This window comes from Berghia stephanieae, chromosome 5, assembly GCF_034508935.2.
Source record: "Berghia stephanieae isolate SIO BIC M18660-M18661 chromosome 5, UCSD_Bste_1.3, whole genome shotgun sequence".
NCBI lineage: Eukaryota > Metazoa > Mollusca > Gastropoda > Nudibranchia > Aeolidiidae > Berghia > Berghia stephanieae.
Window position 1 is genome coordinate 36,498,704 of NC_088364.1, and position 14,938 is coordinate 36,513,641.

At 37.2% G+C, this 14,938-nt stretch overlaps 1 protein-coding gene across 1 annotated transcript; it reads left to right on the plus strand.

Annotated features, from left to right (window-relative positions):
• Nucleotides 1-608: 608 nt before the first annotated feature.
• LOC144974134 (uncharacterized) lies at nucleotides 609-10,566 on the plus strand. Its single transcript, XM_078917035.1, has 2 exons — nucleotides 609-713; nucleotides 9,013-10,566. The coding sequence occupies exons 1-2, from the start codon at nucleotides 710-712 to the stop codon at nucleotides 10,098-10,100; spliced, it is 1,092 nt and encodes a 363-aa protein (XP_078773161.1). The 5' UTR covers nucleotides 609-709; the 3' UTR covers nucleotides 10,101-10,566.
• The last annotated feature ends 4,372 nt before the right edge of the window (nucleotides 10,567-14,938 follow it).

Sequence of the window (14,938 nt, forward strand, 5' to 3'; positions counted from 1 at the left end):
TATTATTATTATTATTATTATTATTATCATCATCATCATCATCATCATCATTATTATCATTACTATTGTTGTTTTATAATTTATATAGTCATCGTTATTTTCATTGTCATACCTAAGCATCATCACACTTATCCCGATATCATCATCACTATCAAATTCATCGTCATTATCATCATAAATTTTGTAGCTATTATCCTCATCATCCATCCATCCATCCATACTCGAGTCTCCTCTGCCAGGGGGACGAAAAACTCCACGGCGCCTTTGACAATCAATTATTAACCCTCTCCTTACCACCTTTAGGAAAATCGTCACATTTGTTACGACACAATATACATTTTTCTTATATTATTCAGATTTATTTTGTTCATCACAAACTTTGAAGAATGATTTTTGTTTGATTAATAAAAACATAAAGTTGTTTTGTAGAGAGCTAGTTTGATTACAAAAATCTATTTTTCTGCTGGGTAAGCCTGCCAATTTGGGAAAATGCTGAAAAGGATTGGTAAGGAGAGAATTAAAATGGGTTTGTCTCTGAGTGATGTTATCTCACATCAACTGCTGGTTGACAGATATTGACAGACAAACCCCACCCACTAATCAATGAAATGACTGCTGCCTTGGCCAGGATTCAACAAAACGTTATATAATTGAAACTACATGCGCTTCCCGCTTCCAGCTCTCGGCGTCATCATCATCATCCCCTACAATGGGTAAGAATTTGTGACCATCTGAATCAACACTGTATTGTGTCAGAATGATTTAGATGCGGAAGATTGAAGTTAACTTGAGCTTTATATAGCGTAATATCCACTAAACGTGCTCAACGCACTTTATAAAAGGTCGCTGGCCAATAGCAACACATAGCATGAAGGACGAGACATGATGCCTGTTAGGCGCTATTACAATTTTTTTTCCCGACAGAGACAACGCTGTTAACGGCCAGAGACTCATTTTACACCTGAGTCGGCGATATAAAGTGAGTAAAGAGAATGTTTTACAAGGACTCAACTATGCGCCTCTCAAAGCGGGGCTCGAATACAGGACCTTCCGATCCGAAGACGTGTGTCATACCATTAGTAGACGGCTTAGCCACACATTACCACAGTCACCAGCAATGGTATGACGCTTAGGTTCAGTTTATAGAATTGACAACAACACTGCGTGCTCCGAAAACAAAACAAAAAAAGAAAACGAACAAAAAAATAATAAATTTATAAATTAAAAAACAAAAACAAAACAAAACATACAAAACACTATTTAAAAATTTGACCAGAAAACTCGTCTTCAAATATCGATCATGAAAATGACCCTCATCTTGGCAAAGAACTGTCAAACCTGGGAAAGGGGAAGAGGTTTTTAATGTTGTCGGACCACTCACCGGCCTCGATTAGAGGTGCGAAGACAATTTAAACTTATAATCCATATCAAAACCATTCTTTTTCACAGAAACATTTTTGTAATTTGATTAGCCACTGTTGTAATTGTTTTGTTTATGTCCGTCGTTGTCAATATGAAGTGTCAACATTTTCCTTTTCCAAACTGCTTACTATATTTTTTATTCTAAGGCGCATTGAAAATTATCTATGTAATTTTGTATAGACGGTCTATGTAAATATAATAATAGTATGTATATTACTACTACTACTACTACTACTACTGCTACTACTACTACTACTACTACTACTACTACTACTACTACTACTACTACTACTACTACTACCGTCTCCGTGGTTTAACCAGAGTGAAAAAACTGCCAAAAGGGAAAAAAGGAATGCAGAGGCATCGTGGAGAAAATCGGGCCTTGAGATTGACCGGCTGATATATATAGCAAAAAAGCATAAGTATAAAACCACCTGCAAAAGAGCAAAAAGAAACTATTATAACACAAAACTGTCATCAGTGAGGGACACTAAGGAATTTTTCTCTGTTTCAAAGGAACTTTTAGGGGAAGAAAAGGGCATGTGTCTACCCACTAATATCCCGGTAGAAAAGCAGCCGGATGCATTTTCAGATTTCTTTTCGGGAAAAATATCGAAAATTCGGAACAATTTGGACCTCGTGCAAAATGAAGATATAAATTTCCACCCTTTTTCGGGTTCACATGGATTCTCTTGTTTTAAAGAAACAACTGAAGAAGAGATTTCTAAAATAATTTTTTCATCTTCCTCGAAGTCATGTGATTTAGATCCTTTACCAACTAATATTTTGAAATTATGTCTTCCTGAATTGATACCTTGCATAACTTATATTATAAATCAGTCACTTATCTCAGGACAAGTCCCAGATATCTATAAACATGCAATTGTAAAGCCTCTCATAAAAAAGCAAAATCTCAATGTAAATGACCTTAGTAACTACCGTCCCGTCTCAAATCTGCCATTTCTTTCTAAAATCCTTGAAAAAGTTGTACTCAGACGTCTTTCACAACATCTCCATGAAAACAATCTATGGGAAAAATTTCAGTCAGCTTATCGTTCTTACCACAGCACAGAAACTGCTCTGTGCTGTGTTGCGAGTGATTTGCTTGATGTTTTAGATAAAGGTTCTGTTTCTCTTCTGACATTGTTAGACCTTTCGGCGGCGTTTGATACTATTGATCACGGTATTCTCATTAAACGACTTAATATAACCTTTGGCTTGTCTGGGACTGTCTTGCAGTGGTTTGAATCTTATTTAGATGGCAGAAAGCAACAGGTTATGATTTTAGATAAACTTTCTCGTCAACATACATTGTCTTTTGGTGTTCCTCAAGGCTCTGTTTTGGGTCCAATTCTTTTTGTTTTGTATACTTCTCCATTATCTAATGTCATCACTGGTCATGGGCTGCGCTATCATCTCTATGCAGATGATACGCAACTTTATGCTACTGATAAAACTAAAAATCTCGAAAATATTGTGAAACGTGTGGAAGAATGTGTGACGGATGTGAAAGAGTGGATGGATGCAAACAAGTTGAAAATAAATGAGTCAAAAACAGAAGTGATGATTGTGGGAAATAGAGGGCAGTTGAAGGTAAATGATGGTCTTGAGGTGTTGATTGGGGGTGAAAAGATCAAAGTTTCAAAGACTGTGAAAAATTTGGGTGTCTATTTTGATTCAGAAATGAAAATGTCAGCTCACATTTCTGCTCTCTGTAAATCTTTATACTTTCAATTGAAGAAAATCAGTTCGATCCGTCAGTATATTGCAATTGGAACATGTAAAACATTGGTTGTTTCCCTCATTTTTTCGAAACTAGACTATTGTAACTCGCTGCTTGTCAACTTGCCTCAGGCTTCTATTAAACAATTGCAACTACTGCAAAACAGTGCAGCAAGATTAGTTTTTGGCCAAAAAAAATTTGATCATGCAACCCCTTTGTTGGCCTCTCTCCACTGGTTGCCCATTGAAAAGCACACATATTACAAAGCAGCGTGTCTTGTTTATAAGTGTTTGGCTGGTATAGCACCGGCATATCTCACAGATCACGTGGTCATGTGTAAATTTGAAAATTACACTTTAAGATCATGTAATGACCAAACGAAAATTTCGGAAAAAAGATCAAGAACAAAATTTGGTGATAGATCGTTTGCTTGTTTCGGCCCCAAGATTTGGAATGAACTACCACGTGGTCTGAGGGAGTGCAAGTCCTTACCTACTTTTAAAAAGAATCTCAAGACACATTTTTACTGTATTTGTTTTTCTTGACTCTATATGAATCCTTGATTTGGCTATGAATTATTATTGTTGTTATTTTATTTTTTTTTTTTTTCACTTAAAATTGATATTTATATTGTAAAGTGCCCAGAGCTTGTGTTTTACACGAGAATGAGCGCTATATAAATGTGTATTATTATTATTACTACTACTACTACTACTACTACTACTACTACTACTACTACTACTACTGCTACTACTACTACTACTACTACTACTACTACTACTACTACTACTACTACTGCTGCTACTACTACTACTACTACTACTACTACTACTACTACTACTGCTACTACTACTACTACTACTACTACTACTACTACTACTGCTACTACTACTACTACTACTACTACTGCTACTACTACAACTACTACTACTACTACTACAACTACTACTACTACTACTACTACTACTACCACTGCTACTACTACTACTACTACTACTACTACTACTACCACTGCTACTACTACTACTACTACTACTACTACTACTGTTGCTACTACTACTACTACTACTACTACTACTACTACTACTACTACTACTACTACTGCTACTACTACTACTACTACTACTACTACTACTACTACAACCACCACTTCTACTGCTACTACAGTGCAGAACGGATCAATCGACAACGGTTATATCGACATCACGCTTATATCAACATGACATCAAAGTCCAGTTTTTTTTTCGCAATATAACAATAACATAAGTCAATAAAAATCACCTAAAATGACATAAATTTTACCACAAGATGGTTATATTGACCTTGCGGACCATTGATACCGACAATAATTTGTCTTTTAAAAAATGTATTAATACAATTTAAATACGGTCAATATATCCTGCAGTGAAATAAAACATACCAGCCAAAGAAAATGCAGAGATATCACGCTGTGATGTAAAATAACAGCCAAAGAAAATGCAACAAATTTATTGTTCAATGACATACAGTGAATCGCCATTGATCATAACTGCGATGTTAGCAGTCAAGTCTAGTCCTGTGCCGTGTCAGCTTTTCTCGATACTGATACCAGTAATGGAATTCCCAATATCAATATTACATGGCTTTCAACAAAAAGGCTGATGCGAAACGCTCCCCACATCACCCACTATGTGCAAGACTGTCAATCTATCTAAGCTGCCCTGGCCAATCCCGGTCTAAGTGTTGGTAAATGAGGCAGACTTCTTATCCCCACCCTCTCCCCCCAAAAAATCACTTTCTCAATTTCTCTTATATGCAATGCCAATGTTCAGCTTCTCGGTGTCGATATTATCGGCAAGGTCAATGCCACTATTACTGGTACTTAGTCTCGATACCACTCGACAATAGTTAAATTTTAGAAGACGCCATTGATGCCGATGTGGTTTCAGATTGCAGAGAGTGCACCGTTTCCCGCCATTCCACTATATTAGCTATCAAGACCCTATACTATTTTGTACAGCAACTTCACTTATTTGACGTCCTTGTCAGTGCTGAAGAAAGGGTCCATAAAAATATTTTTTTGCCTTCGGAGACAGACCACAAAAAACAGACTTAGTCAAATAAAGTGAACCGTAATAAATTTCAAAATCCGCTCTTTTAAAGGCCACCAAATCATCAATATTTATTTCCCTTATTAATTCGCTCTTGCTCTTGGGGCGCTGCTCTTCGACTGACGCCTGCGCATGCGGTATTCCGTTCTTCCCTCGAAATAGACCCTAAAGACAAATTTCCCCTGTGGGATGAATGAAGGGAATTTCAACTATTTCATTTATCGCATTTTAATTTTTATTCAACATTCCTATCACACTCTAGGGACTCTCCATTCATCCACTAACACGTTTTCTTTTCATTCAAATTCCATCCACCAACGATAACACACGCTACAATATAGAGAGCTGAGCCGGTGTTACCAATACTTAGCTTCTATAACCAGGACAAATAATTCGTTTGGACAGAAAAATAAATAAAAACTTACCGCTTACCGTCAAAAGCAGTTTAGATTTGAAGATACATTTGTTTTCTATCAAAAAACATTCGATACTAGACAATCCTTGATGAATTTCAAAAGTTGTGTTTGAAATTATATCCTAAATATTTTCATGCTAAATCGTGTGTTTTTCTCGTCTGACCCATAGGTTGGTGCCCCTAGTGCCAGCCGCCTGCCGCGCAATAGCCGCGCAAAACACAGGTTTTTTAAAAAGTTTATTGAGAAAAAGATACGGAAAAAAGTGTCCCTAGATAGGTATGCAATTTGGTGCATAAGTGCAGTAAAAATTGGTGCGCAAAATTAGTTCGTAGAGGATGCGAGACTGTGTGTGTGGTGTGTGTGTGTGTGTGTGTGTGAGTATGTGTGTGTGTGTCTCTTTCTTTCTTCCTTTTTTTTTGGGAGTGCCTACGTACACGGTAACGGGGCATCTAGCCTCAGGATCTATGTACACGTAAACCGGTTTACCGTTGCAACATTCTGTCAGTGATGGTCCTCGCTGTCGTGACCGCGCGCGCTCGTGTGTGTGTGTGTGTGTGTGTGTGTGTGTGTGTGTGTGTGTGTGTGTGTGTGAGTTGTTTTTTTTAAATCAAAACAATTTTAACCATTAATGGCGAGATTCCATCTTACACTCCCCAAACTCCAGATCTTAGTCTTAATGGTATCATTAAAAGACAAGCTTTGCGATTTATAGTTTAATTGAAGCCCGAGTCGAAATATACTCTTACTACTGCTCTCTTGGTGGAAACGATTTATTCTGCATAAGCAATCTGGAGAAAAAAATCAGTGTCACTGTAAAAGGTTAAAATTTCACGAAGTACGCTCCGTGAACACCGCTGTAACAATCCTTTGATCTACGTCATCAGGCAACCCATTGTTTCTTTCATCTTTACCCATTCCCCCTTACTATCCCCCCATCCCCCCGCCCATCTCTCTCTCTCTCTCTCTCTCTCTCTCACCCTCTCTCTCTCTCTCTCTCTCTCTCTCTCTCTCTCTCTCTTGTCATAATGTTATCCCTTCCCCTTCCCATCTCAATGTAAAATGAAAACGTTCTGTTGTTTGCAGATACATGTATGATTGTTTTGTTTTCTCTCTCTCACTAGGCTAGGATTAAAAACCAAGACATCAGGTAATGGGTGTCTAATGCCAAAGTATAGATTCTCTCTTTGGCCAATTTAGTCACGCATGTGGCAGTCCAGCTATTTACTATGTTCTGCCTATACCACACAATAAGTGGGATTTTGGGGGGTGGGTACGAAAGAAATCAAGGTCATAAGTAACCGTGCACAAGAGCTGTATAGGGAATTGGTTTCTGGGGGTCTTGCAAATACCAAATATTTTATGGAAAGCTTTTTCGAACTCCAAGACGTCTGGTTTGTTTTGCTATCTTGGAACAAACGAAACAGAGATGTCTTGATGTGTGGCCTAGTTGTCTGATTTTGTGACCTGGATGTAAGGTTTTGTGACTTAGATGTATCCTTTTGTGTGTGCAAACCATGCGGGTAAGTACGGCGATAGCTTGCCAGTTGAGGAAAAAAAGGAAGAAGCAGCGTATCCGCATTTGAAAAACAAAACAAAACAAAAACTGAAAAAACAAAACAACTTAACCTTTTAAAGGCGAATATCAATCTTACTTGGACCAAAAATAAAATCTTACCGTTTTCATCAAAAGACAAAAAACAAATTACAATTTAAAAACTTGAGCTTTTATATAGAGCAATATCCACCCAACGTGCTCAAAGCGCTTTTTATCAATATTCTTACTGCTCTTATGGTGGAAACGTTTGTTTTTTCTGCGTTAAAAAATAATATAAATGAAGACTATTATTTGAAAAACAAAAAAATCAGTGTCACTGGCAAAGGGTTAATTGCAGTACTCCTGCATCCAGTGAGACTCCTACGGCACTTGCTAATCATAAAAAAGGAAATAGCAGCAATCAACAATACTAAGGTGAAAAAAAAAGAAGAAAAAAAAAGGTGGGTAGGGGGAAGAGCAAACCCAGTAGCAATGCAACCTTTTAGCGGCGAAATTCGATCTTTGACCTAACACCAAATCTTCTATCATCAAAAGACAAGTAACGGCAAAACTATTATAGACAATTGAAGTCCGAGTTGCGATAGTCTGACTACTCTCTTGGTGGAAACGCTGTATTCCCCGTTAACAATAATAAAGATAAAAGCAAGCTACTATCTAAAAGCAAAAAATTAGCTTCGCTGTTAAGGGGTTAAGAACACCTGCAACTGCAACTGCCAGCATCCTTGAGATGTCTACGTCACCAAGGTCACCAATCGACACGTCTCCCTCTCGTCGGCATGCACCCCCCCCCCCCTCCACTCTCACGGTGGTGGTGGCGGCGGATAAAAAAGGCCTTTTTTTCTTTTATTCAATCAACTTGACTGCTGGTGGACCCTAGGCCTCTCTACAAGTCCAAGATATAATACTCACTTTTTCTCTTCGCCAACGAAAATATCTACCCCCTACCGGTCTAATTATTTGTAGCAGACGACAAATTTCTCAAAAAGGTCACGTGACACTGTAAAAACAACACAGGAAGTCCATGAAAGCTTATTTACGACATTTCCTTTGAACCGTGTAAACAACAAAATTTCGTTTTCATTCGACTCAACGGGTCAGATTGGCCGGTATTTTTTAACGAACTAAAGTTCTGAAAAATCAAAATGTTTCTTAGAAAGGTGAAAGATGCTAGTTTTTGAAACAGAGGTAGGTTTTTAAAAAAAATCTTTATATTTTACGTGAATGCATGCTCAAGGCGAGTTGGACGTGCAGCGGAGGTTGGTCGGCCAAAGGCCCACCTCTCTAGTCACTAAATTTTGTGTTTTTGTTTTCAACGTTCCTCAGTATATTATTTGCCGACGAAGGGTTGGTATTTTAAAAAATCCACTAAATGTGCTGAAATCGTTTTACAAAGGATCCCAAGTCAACGGTAATACTTAACATGAAAGACGAGACGTGACATGTCGTCTCCTAGGCTTGTTCTTTGTTTTCCGACAGAAACAATGTTGTTAATGGCCATGTGCTCATTTTACACCTGAGTACGGTGATATAATGTACATAAAGAGCTTTTCTTTTAGGAGGACTCAACTATGCGCCGCTCAGATCGGGACACGAACACTGGATCTTCGGTCCGTAGGCGAGTGTCACACCATTAGACCACATAGCTGAAACGCTAAACGTTTGTACTATTTCTATCCAAAGCCTTTCGAGTTTCACCAATTCATTAATATTTTTACAATCCCAGGATTCTCGCAGCTCCCACGACTCGTATTTCTTATATTAACGAGTATAAAATGTGACCCACTGTTTTACTTTTGTTTGTTGCAGTTTACACGGATGTTGTGGATAGGATTTTGTCCAATTCCACAATGGCTACCACTACAAGTTTAAATTATACTCGTAAAAATTATGAAATAGTTTTTTTTCCATTTACTCAATCGACGAATTACTTTCTTCTCTATGGGATTCAAGCATCCATCTCTTTCATAATATCGGGTTTTGGCATTGTCTCAAACGCAATCAACATCGTCGTCTTCTATCGCCAAACAATTATGGCGGATAGCTGCACACCAATTCTTACATTCCTTGCAGTTTCAGACTTCATCTACTGTGTATTTGCATCCATCTCCTGCGTGTTCATATTTCATTCAATGGTCTTTCACTTTGTTAGGGGAACCAAGTTTAATGATTCTGAAATTCATCTTTTTGGCATAATCCCCTCTGTCATCAAACCAACAACTACATTGATGGGCCAATTCGCTAGCTGGATTGTTTCCTTTCTGTCTTTTGAAAGGATGTTTAGCGTGGTTTTCCCTTTCCACGTAAAAACAGTATTTACTCCTGTACGTTCGTGTGTAATCGCACTTGTATTATTCATTCTGATTTTTATTACCAATATACCAAGTTTGTTTCAATTTTACTTATTGAAATGGGGGGATTTTGAACTCTCTATGATGTTTGTTTTTCTAGATATGTACATTGGCATTATAAATGCCGCGATATTCCGACCATTAAACGTCTTTCTCGTAGTACTTTTCAACATCATCATTATGTGTAAAGTATATGTTTCAAAGAAGTTCAGACAATCAGCAACGACAAAAAGGTCGAATTCGGCCTCCACTAAGGATCCAAAGAAAGTAAAGGAGATAAAAGGGAGAGAGCTGAAATTGATATACATGGTGATGACTATTTCCGCAATGTTCGTCGTTTGCTATTTACCGAGCCCTGCACATACGCTTTTCTATTATTTAAAAGATGATTCTGAGGTTGAAAAAATACTAGGTGCGTTTTGGCAAGTATTTGAGTTGATAAATTCGAGTTTAAATTTCATCATTTACTACAACATGAGCTCCAGATTTAAGGAAGAGGTTACAAAGCTTCGAATGTTATGTTGGAAAACTAAAAACAAGAAATGATTACGATGTCATACAGAGTAACACAACTATAATATTATATTATAAGTTACCCGACAAAACCGAATAGCTCATTCAATGCCTATTCTGTATTATATTGCAATCGTTTTCCATGAAGATAGAAACAACATAAAATTCTTGAGTTCTGATAGGAAATGTGAAATGGTGAAATTACTGAATAACTAAATGAAGTATTAGTGGTTTATGTCAGAGGAAGGGTTATAAAACATTTTCAGATAAAAGCAAATTGTTTATTTAAAAAGTACACGAGAGGCAATTTACTTTATGTCACGTCCCATGCCAGATGATCTGCCATAAAAAAAAAAGTAAAAGAGTAGGAATCTGTTACTGTTACAAATACTTCAAAAATGCTCTTGTTTTAATTTTTGCTTTCACATGGAAAGAATTTTTGTATTTATATGATTTTATTAAAGTTTTTAGGTATGTGTTATGTTTGCTCTTTCTACTATCAACTTATTTCTTTCTCGTGACCCTTTTTAACATCATCATCATCATCATCATCATCATCATCATCATCATCATCATCATCATCATCATCACCATCATCATCATCATCATCATCATCATCATCATCATCATAATGGTATGTAAATTGCGTGAATGAAGACAACCGGCAACGCATAATTCGAGAAAAAGGTTGACCACGGACTCCAGTATTGATCAAAGAAAGGAAAGGCAATCATAGTGAGAGAATTGTAATAATAATATATTGAGTGATCAACAGGTTAAAAACAACAAGGGAGCAAAGGATTAAGAATTGCCACAATTTTGAGTCTGTCAACATCGATTTTCAGGCTTTTTTGGCCATCACCAGGACCTTGTGAAACTTGTTGTGTTCTTGTTGTTGTAGGAGTAGTAGTAGTAGTAGTAGTAGTAGTAGTAGTAGTAGTAGTAGTAGTAGAAGTAGTAGTAGTAGTAGTAGTAGAAGTAGTAGTATAGTAGTAGTAGTAGTAGTAGTAGTAGTAGTAGTAGTAGTAGTAGTAGTAGTAGTAGTAGTAGTAGTAGTAGTAGTAGTAGTAGTAGTAGTAGTAGTAGTAGTATGTAGTAGTAGTAGTAGTATGTAGTAGTAGTAGTAGTAGTAGTAGTAGTAGTAGTAGTAGTAGTAGTATAGTAGTAGTAGTAGTAGTAGTAGTAGTAGTAGTAGTAGTAGTAGTAGTAAGTAGTAGTAGTAGTAGTAGTTAGTAGTAGTAGTGAGTAGTATAGTAGTAGTAGTATATAGTAGTAGTAGTAGTAGTTAGTAGTAGTAGTAGTAGTAGTAGTAGTAGTAGTAGTAGTAGTAGTAGTAGTAGTAGTAGTAGTAGTATAGTAGTAGTAGTAGTAGTAGTAGTAGTAGTAGTAGTAGTAGAAGTGGTAGTATTTAAGTAGTAGTAGTATAGTAGTAGTAGTAGTAGTAGTAGTAGTAGTAGTAGTAGTAGTAGTAGTAGTAGTAGTAGTATAGTAGTAGTAGTAGTAGTAGTAGTAGTAGTAGTAGTAGTAGTAGTAGTATTAGTTGTAGTAGTAATAGTAGTAGTAGTAGTAGTAGTAGTAGTAGTAGTAGTAGTAGTAGTAGTAGTGGTTTGTGATAGTAGTAATTTACTAAATCAAATGAAGACTCACCTGTAAGGTGGGGATGATATTTGGTTATAATTCCATAAACCCCAACATTTCGGATGACTTTACGCACGGAAAGGAAACACGAACAAGCGACGTCACTCTTCGAAGCAAACAGAATAAGAGATTATTTAAGTTGGTAAATTCCATAAACCCTCAACACTGTGGTTGGCTTTCCATGAGACTTCGAAGCCATTGAAGATTTTTAAAAATTTAATGGCGACAATGAAGTATAGATATATATTTCATGTAAATGTAATTCTGAGTCTTGGAACACACACACACATTTCTCGAAAACCAGTATAATATTAAGTGTTCAGTAAGCTAATTAAAAGAAGAAAAATCAAGAAGCACAAGATGTAATTCAAGCACAGTCAAACATATTCAAAGACAATTATGAAATTCAAGTAAGTGAGCCTATTGATTTATACAATCATTGTAATCATTGGCAAGCATTAAGAATGATGTGCACAACATGGCTTTATCATGCATGACAGTTTAGTCATATTGAGCAGCGAAGGTTCTATCATTTGCCAATCCCACAGTGCTGAGTAAAACATTGGTATCAGTGTTGAAAACTGCAGCTGATGTTGAGGCAGCCCTGGAAATGTGAGCCTTGAAAAGCTAGTATCTATACCTGATTCAAACAGCATGGGTTCAATCCATTTACTGATAGTTTGAGGGCTCACCGAGTGATGAGAAGACATCACACTAATGAAAAGGTTACTGGAATATCTTAATGATTTCGTCTTGGATATGTAATCTAATAAATATATCACGACAACACTATTGTCAGAGTGATATTGGGACACAACTTCACAGATTATCCTAAGATAATTAGGTATAGGTTGGTTCAGGCATGGATTGACAAAGAAAGTGACATTATTATATGGGCACCACAATAATCAAGGTTTAGTCATGTAGGGTCTGGCAACCATAACTACAAACAAGAGCACATAATGTCACACATTTATAAGTTTCTATAGGATTTTTTTTTGTTTTTAAGGCTTTTTTTTGTTTGTTTTACGGCGCTTGCAACACATTTAGGTTATATCAGCGCCAGTAAAAAGGAAGAAAATGGGATAGTAAAAAGTTCTAGAATGACAACTAAAGCACCCAAGAGAAAGTAAGACAAAGGGGAACTGAGCGGGAACAAATAGGGATCAGATGTAGATTCCAAGAGCATACCATCAATGTACTTAGTTTGAGATCACCTATAAGTCTCATCCGGACACAAGCACAGAATCCAACAAAGAGGAATACACTCAAATGCTTACATTATACATTCAATACAACAAATAGAGTAATACATAAATAGAGAGATGCTTTACAAGGAAAAAAAAAATCTCCCAAAACAATAACTATGCATTTGACTGTTTCCCTACCAGCCAGGACTCCGGCCAGGGCCAGGACAAAACCAAGTAATCTAATTCCAAGACAAAGACAGAAAGCATATTGGAAAACAGATATAAGGGTAGGTCACTATGGGAGGTCAGGAACCCCACCCAGGCATTTATAAGTAAGTTGTAACTTAAAATTTTCATGTGGGAATAGCTTATTATTAGCTATTAATAGTTACATCCCAAACATAATTATATTAAGGTTTAGTCTTAAAATAATATAAAAACCAATAAGTGGATCATGAAGGATACTGATACAAATAGCAAATCTTACAGTATTGAAGGCACTCAAGTAACATATTACATAATAATCTGAAAGTATTCAAATTATTCTGGACACAGAAATCATCACATATTTAATGTAAACCATAGATTACTTCCTGGTATTGTCCCTCAAACTACTATGAACAATGGTATATTGGCCATGATAATTAACAATACCTAATCTATGTGAAGAGGATGTTTTATTTTGGAGTCTGACACGATTCTCAAAAGAACTCACGTGGTAAGTAAGCGAAGTGAGGCTCTATGAGCATGCTTGGGAAACTAGACTTAAGTTTTCTAAAGTAGCACCATTTTAAACAACTTAGGTGATCTATTCTCTACAACCTTTTATATAACCCTTATAATAAGGATAAAAGGAGGGAAAAGGTAACAAAACATTTCCCATTTCATCATTTCATGAAAAATGCATTGACAGCACATGACTCAGGTTCTGGAAGTAATAAATAAAATTTCTTTTTATTCCTCCCGTAGGGGAAATTTGTCTCTAGGATCTATTACAAGGTAAGACGGGGATAACCCAGGCGTCAGCCGCAGTGCAGCGCCGCAAATTGAGCTAGGGCCAAATTTCTTGCTCAAGGCCTCACAGCACAGTGGCGGGTGATCGAACTTGGTACACTTCGGGTACGAAGCAAAGACAGAAGCACTGAGATATGCTGCCCCATGGTAGTAATTTGACAGTAGTATCTACTCGCAAAGAGGTCTTTTGATGGTTAACCAAATCTGAGCAGATATCTTCAAAGACTGTGGGAGTCAAGAATCCATGCTGATCTAATATCAATATATTACTGCTTAGATAATCTGCATCATTATCTACACTGGGAATATGGCATGATCGAAGCCAATTATTCCTCTTATAACTATTGCACGATAACAGGAGATCCCTTGCAATATAACATAACAGAAGGAGTGTCTCTCATATTGTTAATATAAGTTAGAGCTGTAGAATTGTCTGACAAAATTCTAAAATGACCATCAAATACGTTTTACACTGATCCAAATAGAAGCATCTTTAAGCTCTAGGGCATTGATATGAAGAGATATCCTCTTCGTCCTCTCCTCTCTCCACAAATCAGTAGAGCTAAACTCATTCATGACAGCTCCATATGCATAATTAGACGAGTCTAATGTAATGTCCTAAAGGACGCAATTAGGTTCAGGAAATTCTAATGAGTTCAAGACTGGAATAACCCAGGCGTCAACCGCAGTGCAGCGCCGCAGACTGAGCTAGGGTGAGGTGACTTGCTCCAAGGTCACAAAGCCCATCGCGTACTCGAACTCGGTACTTTTCGGGTACGAAGCAAAGACCGTACCGCTGAGCTAAGCAAGTCACCTCACCCTAGCTCAATATGCGGCGCTGCACTGCAGTTGACACTTGAGTTATTCCAGTCTTCTTTTGGAATAGACCCTAGAAACAAATTTCCCCTATGTGGTCTAGTGGTATGACACTCGCTTTCGGATCGGAATGTCCTGGGTTCGAGCCTCGCGCTCGGCGCATAGTTGAGTCCTTGAAAAGGCTCTTTACCCATATTCTCTCACCGTACTCAG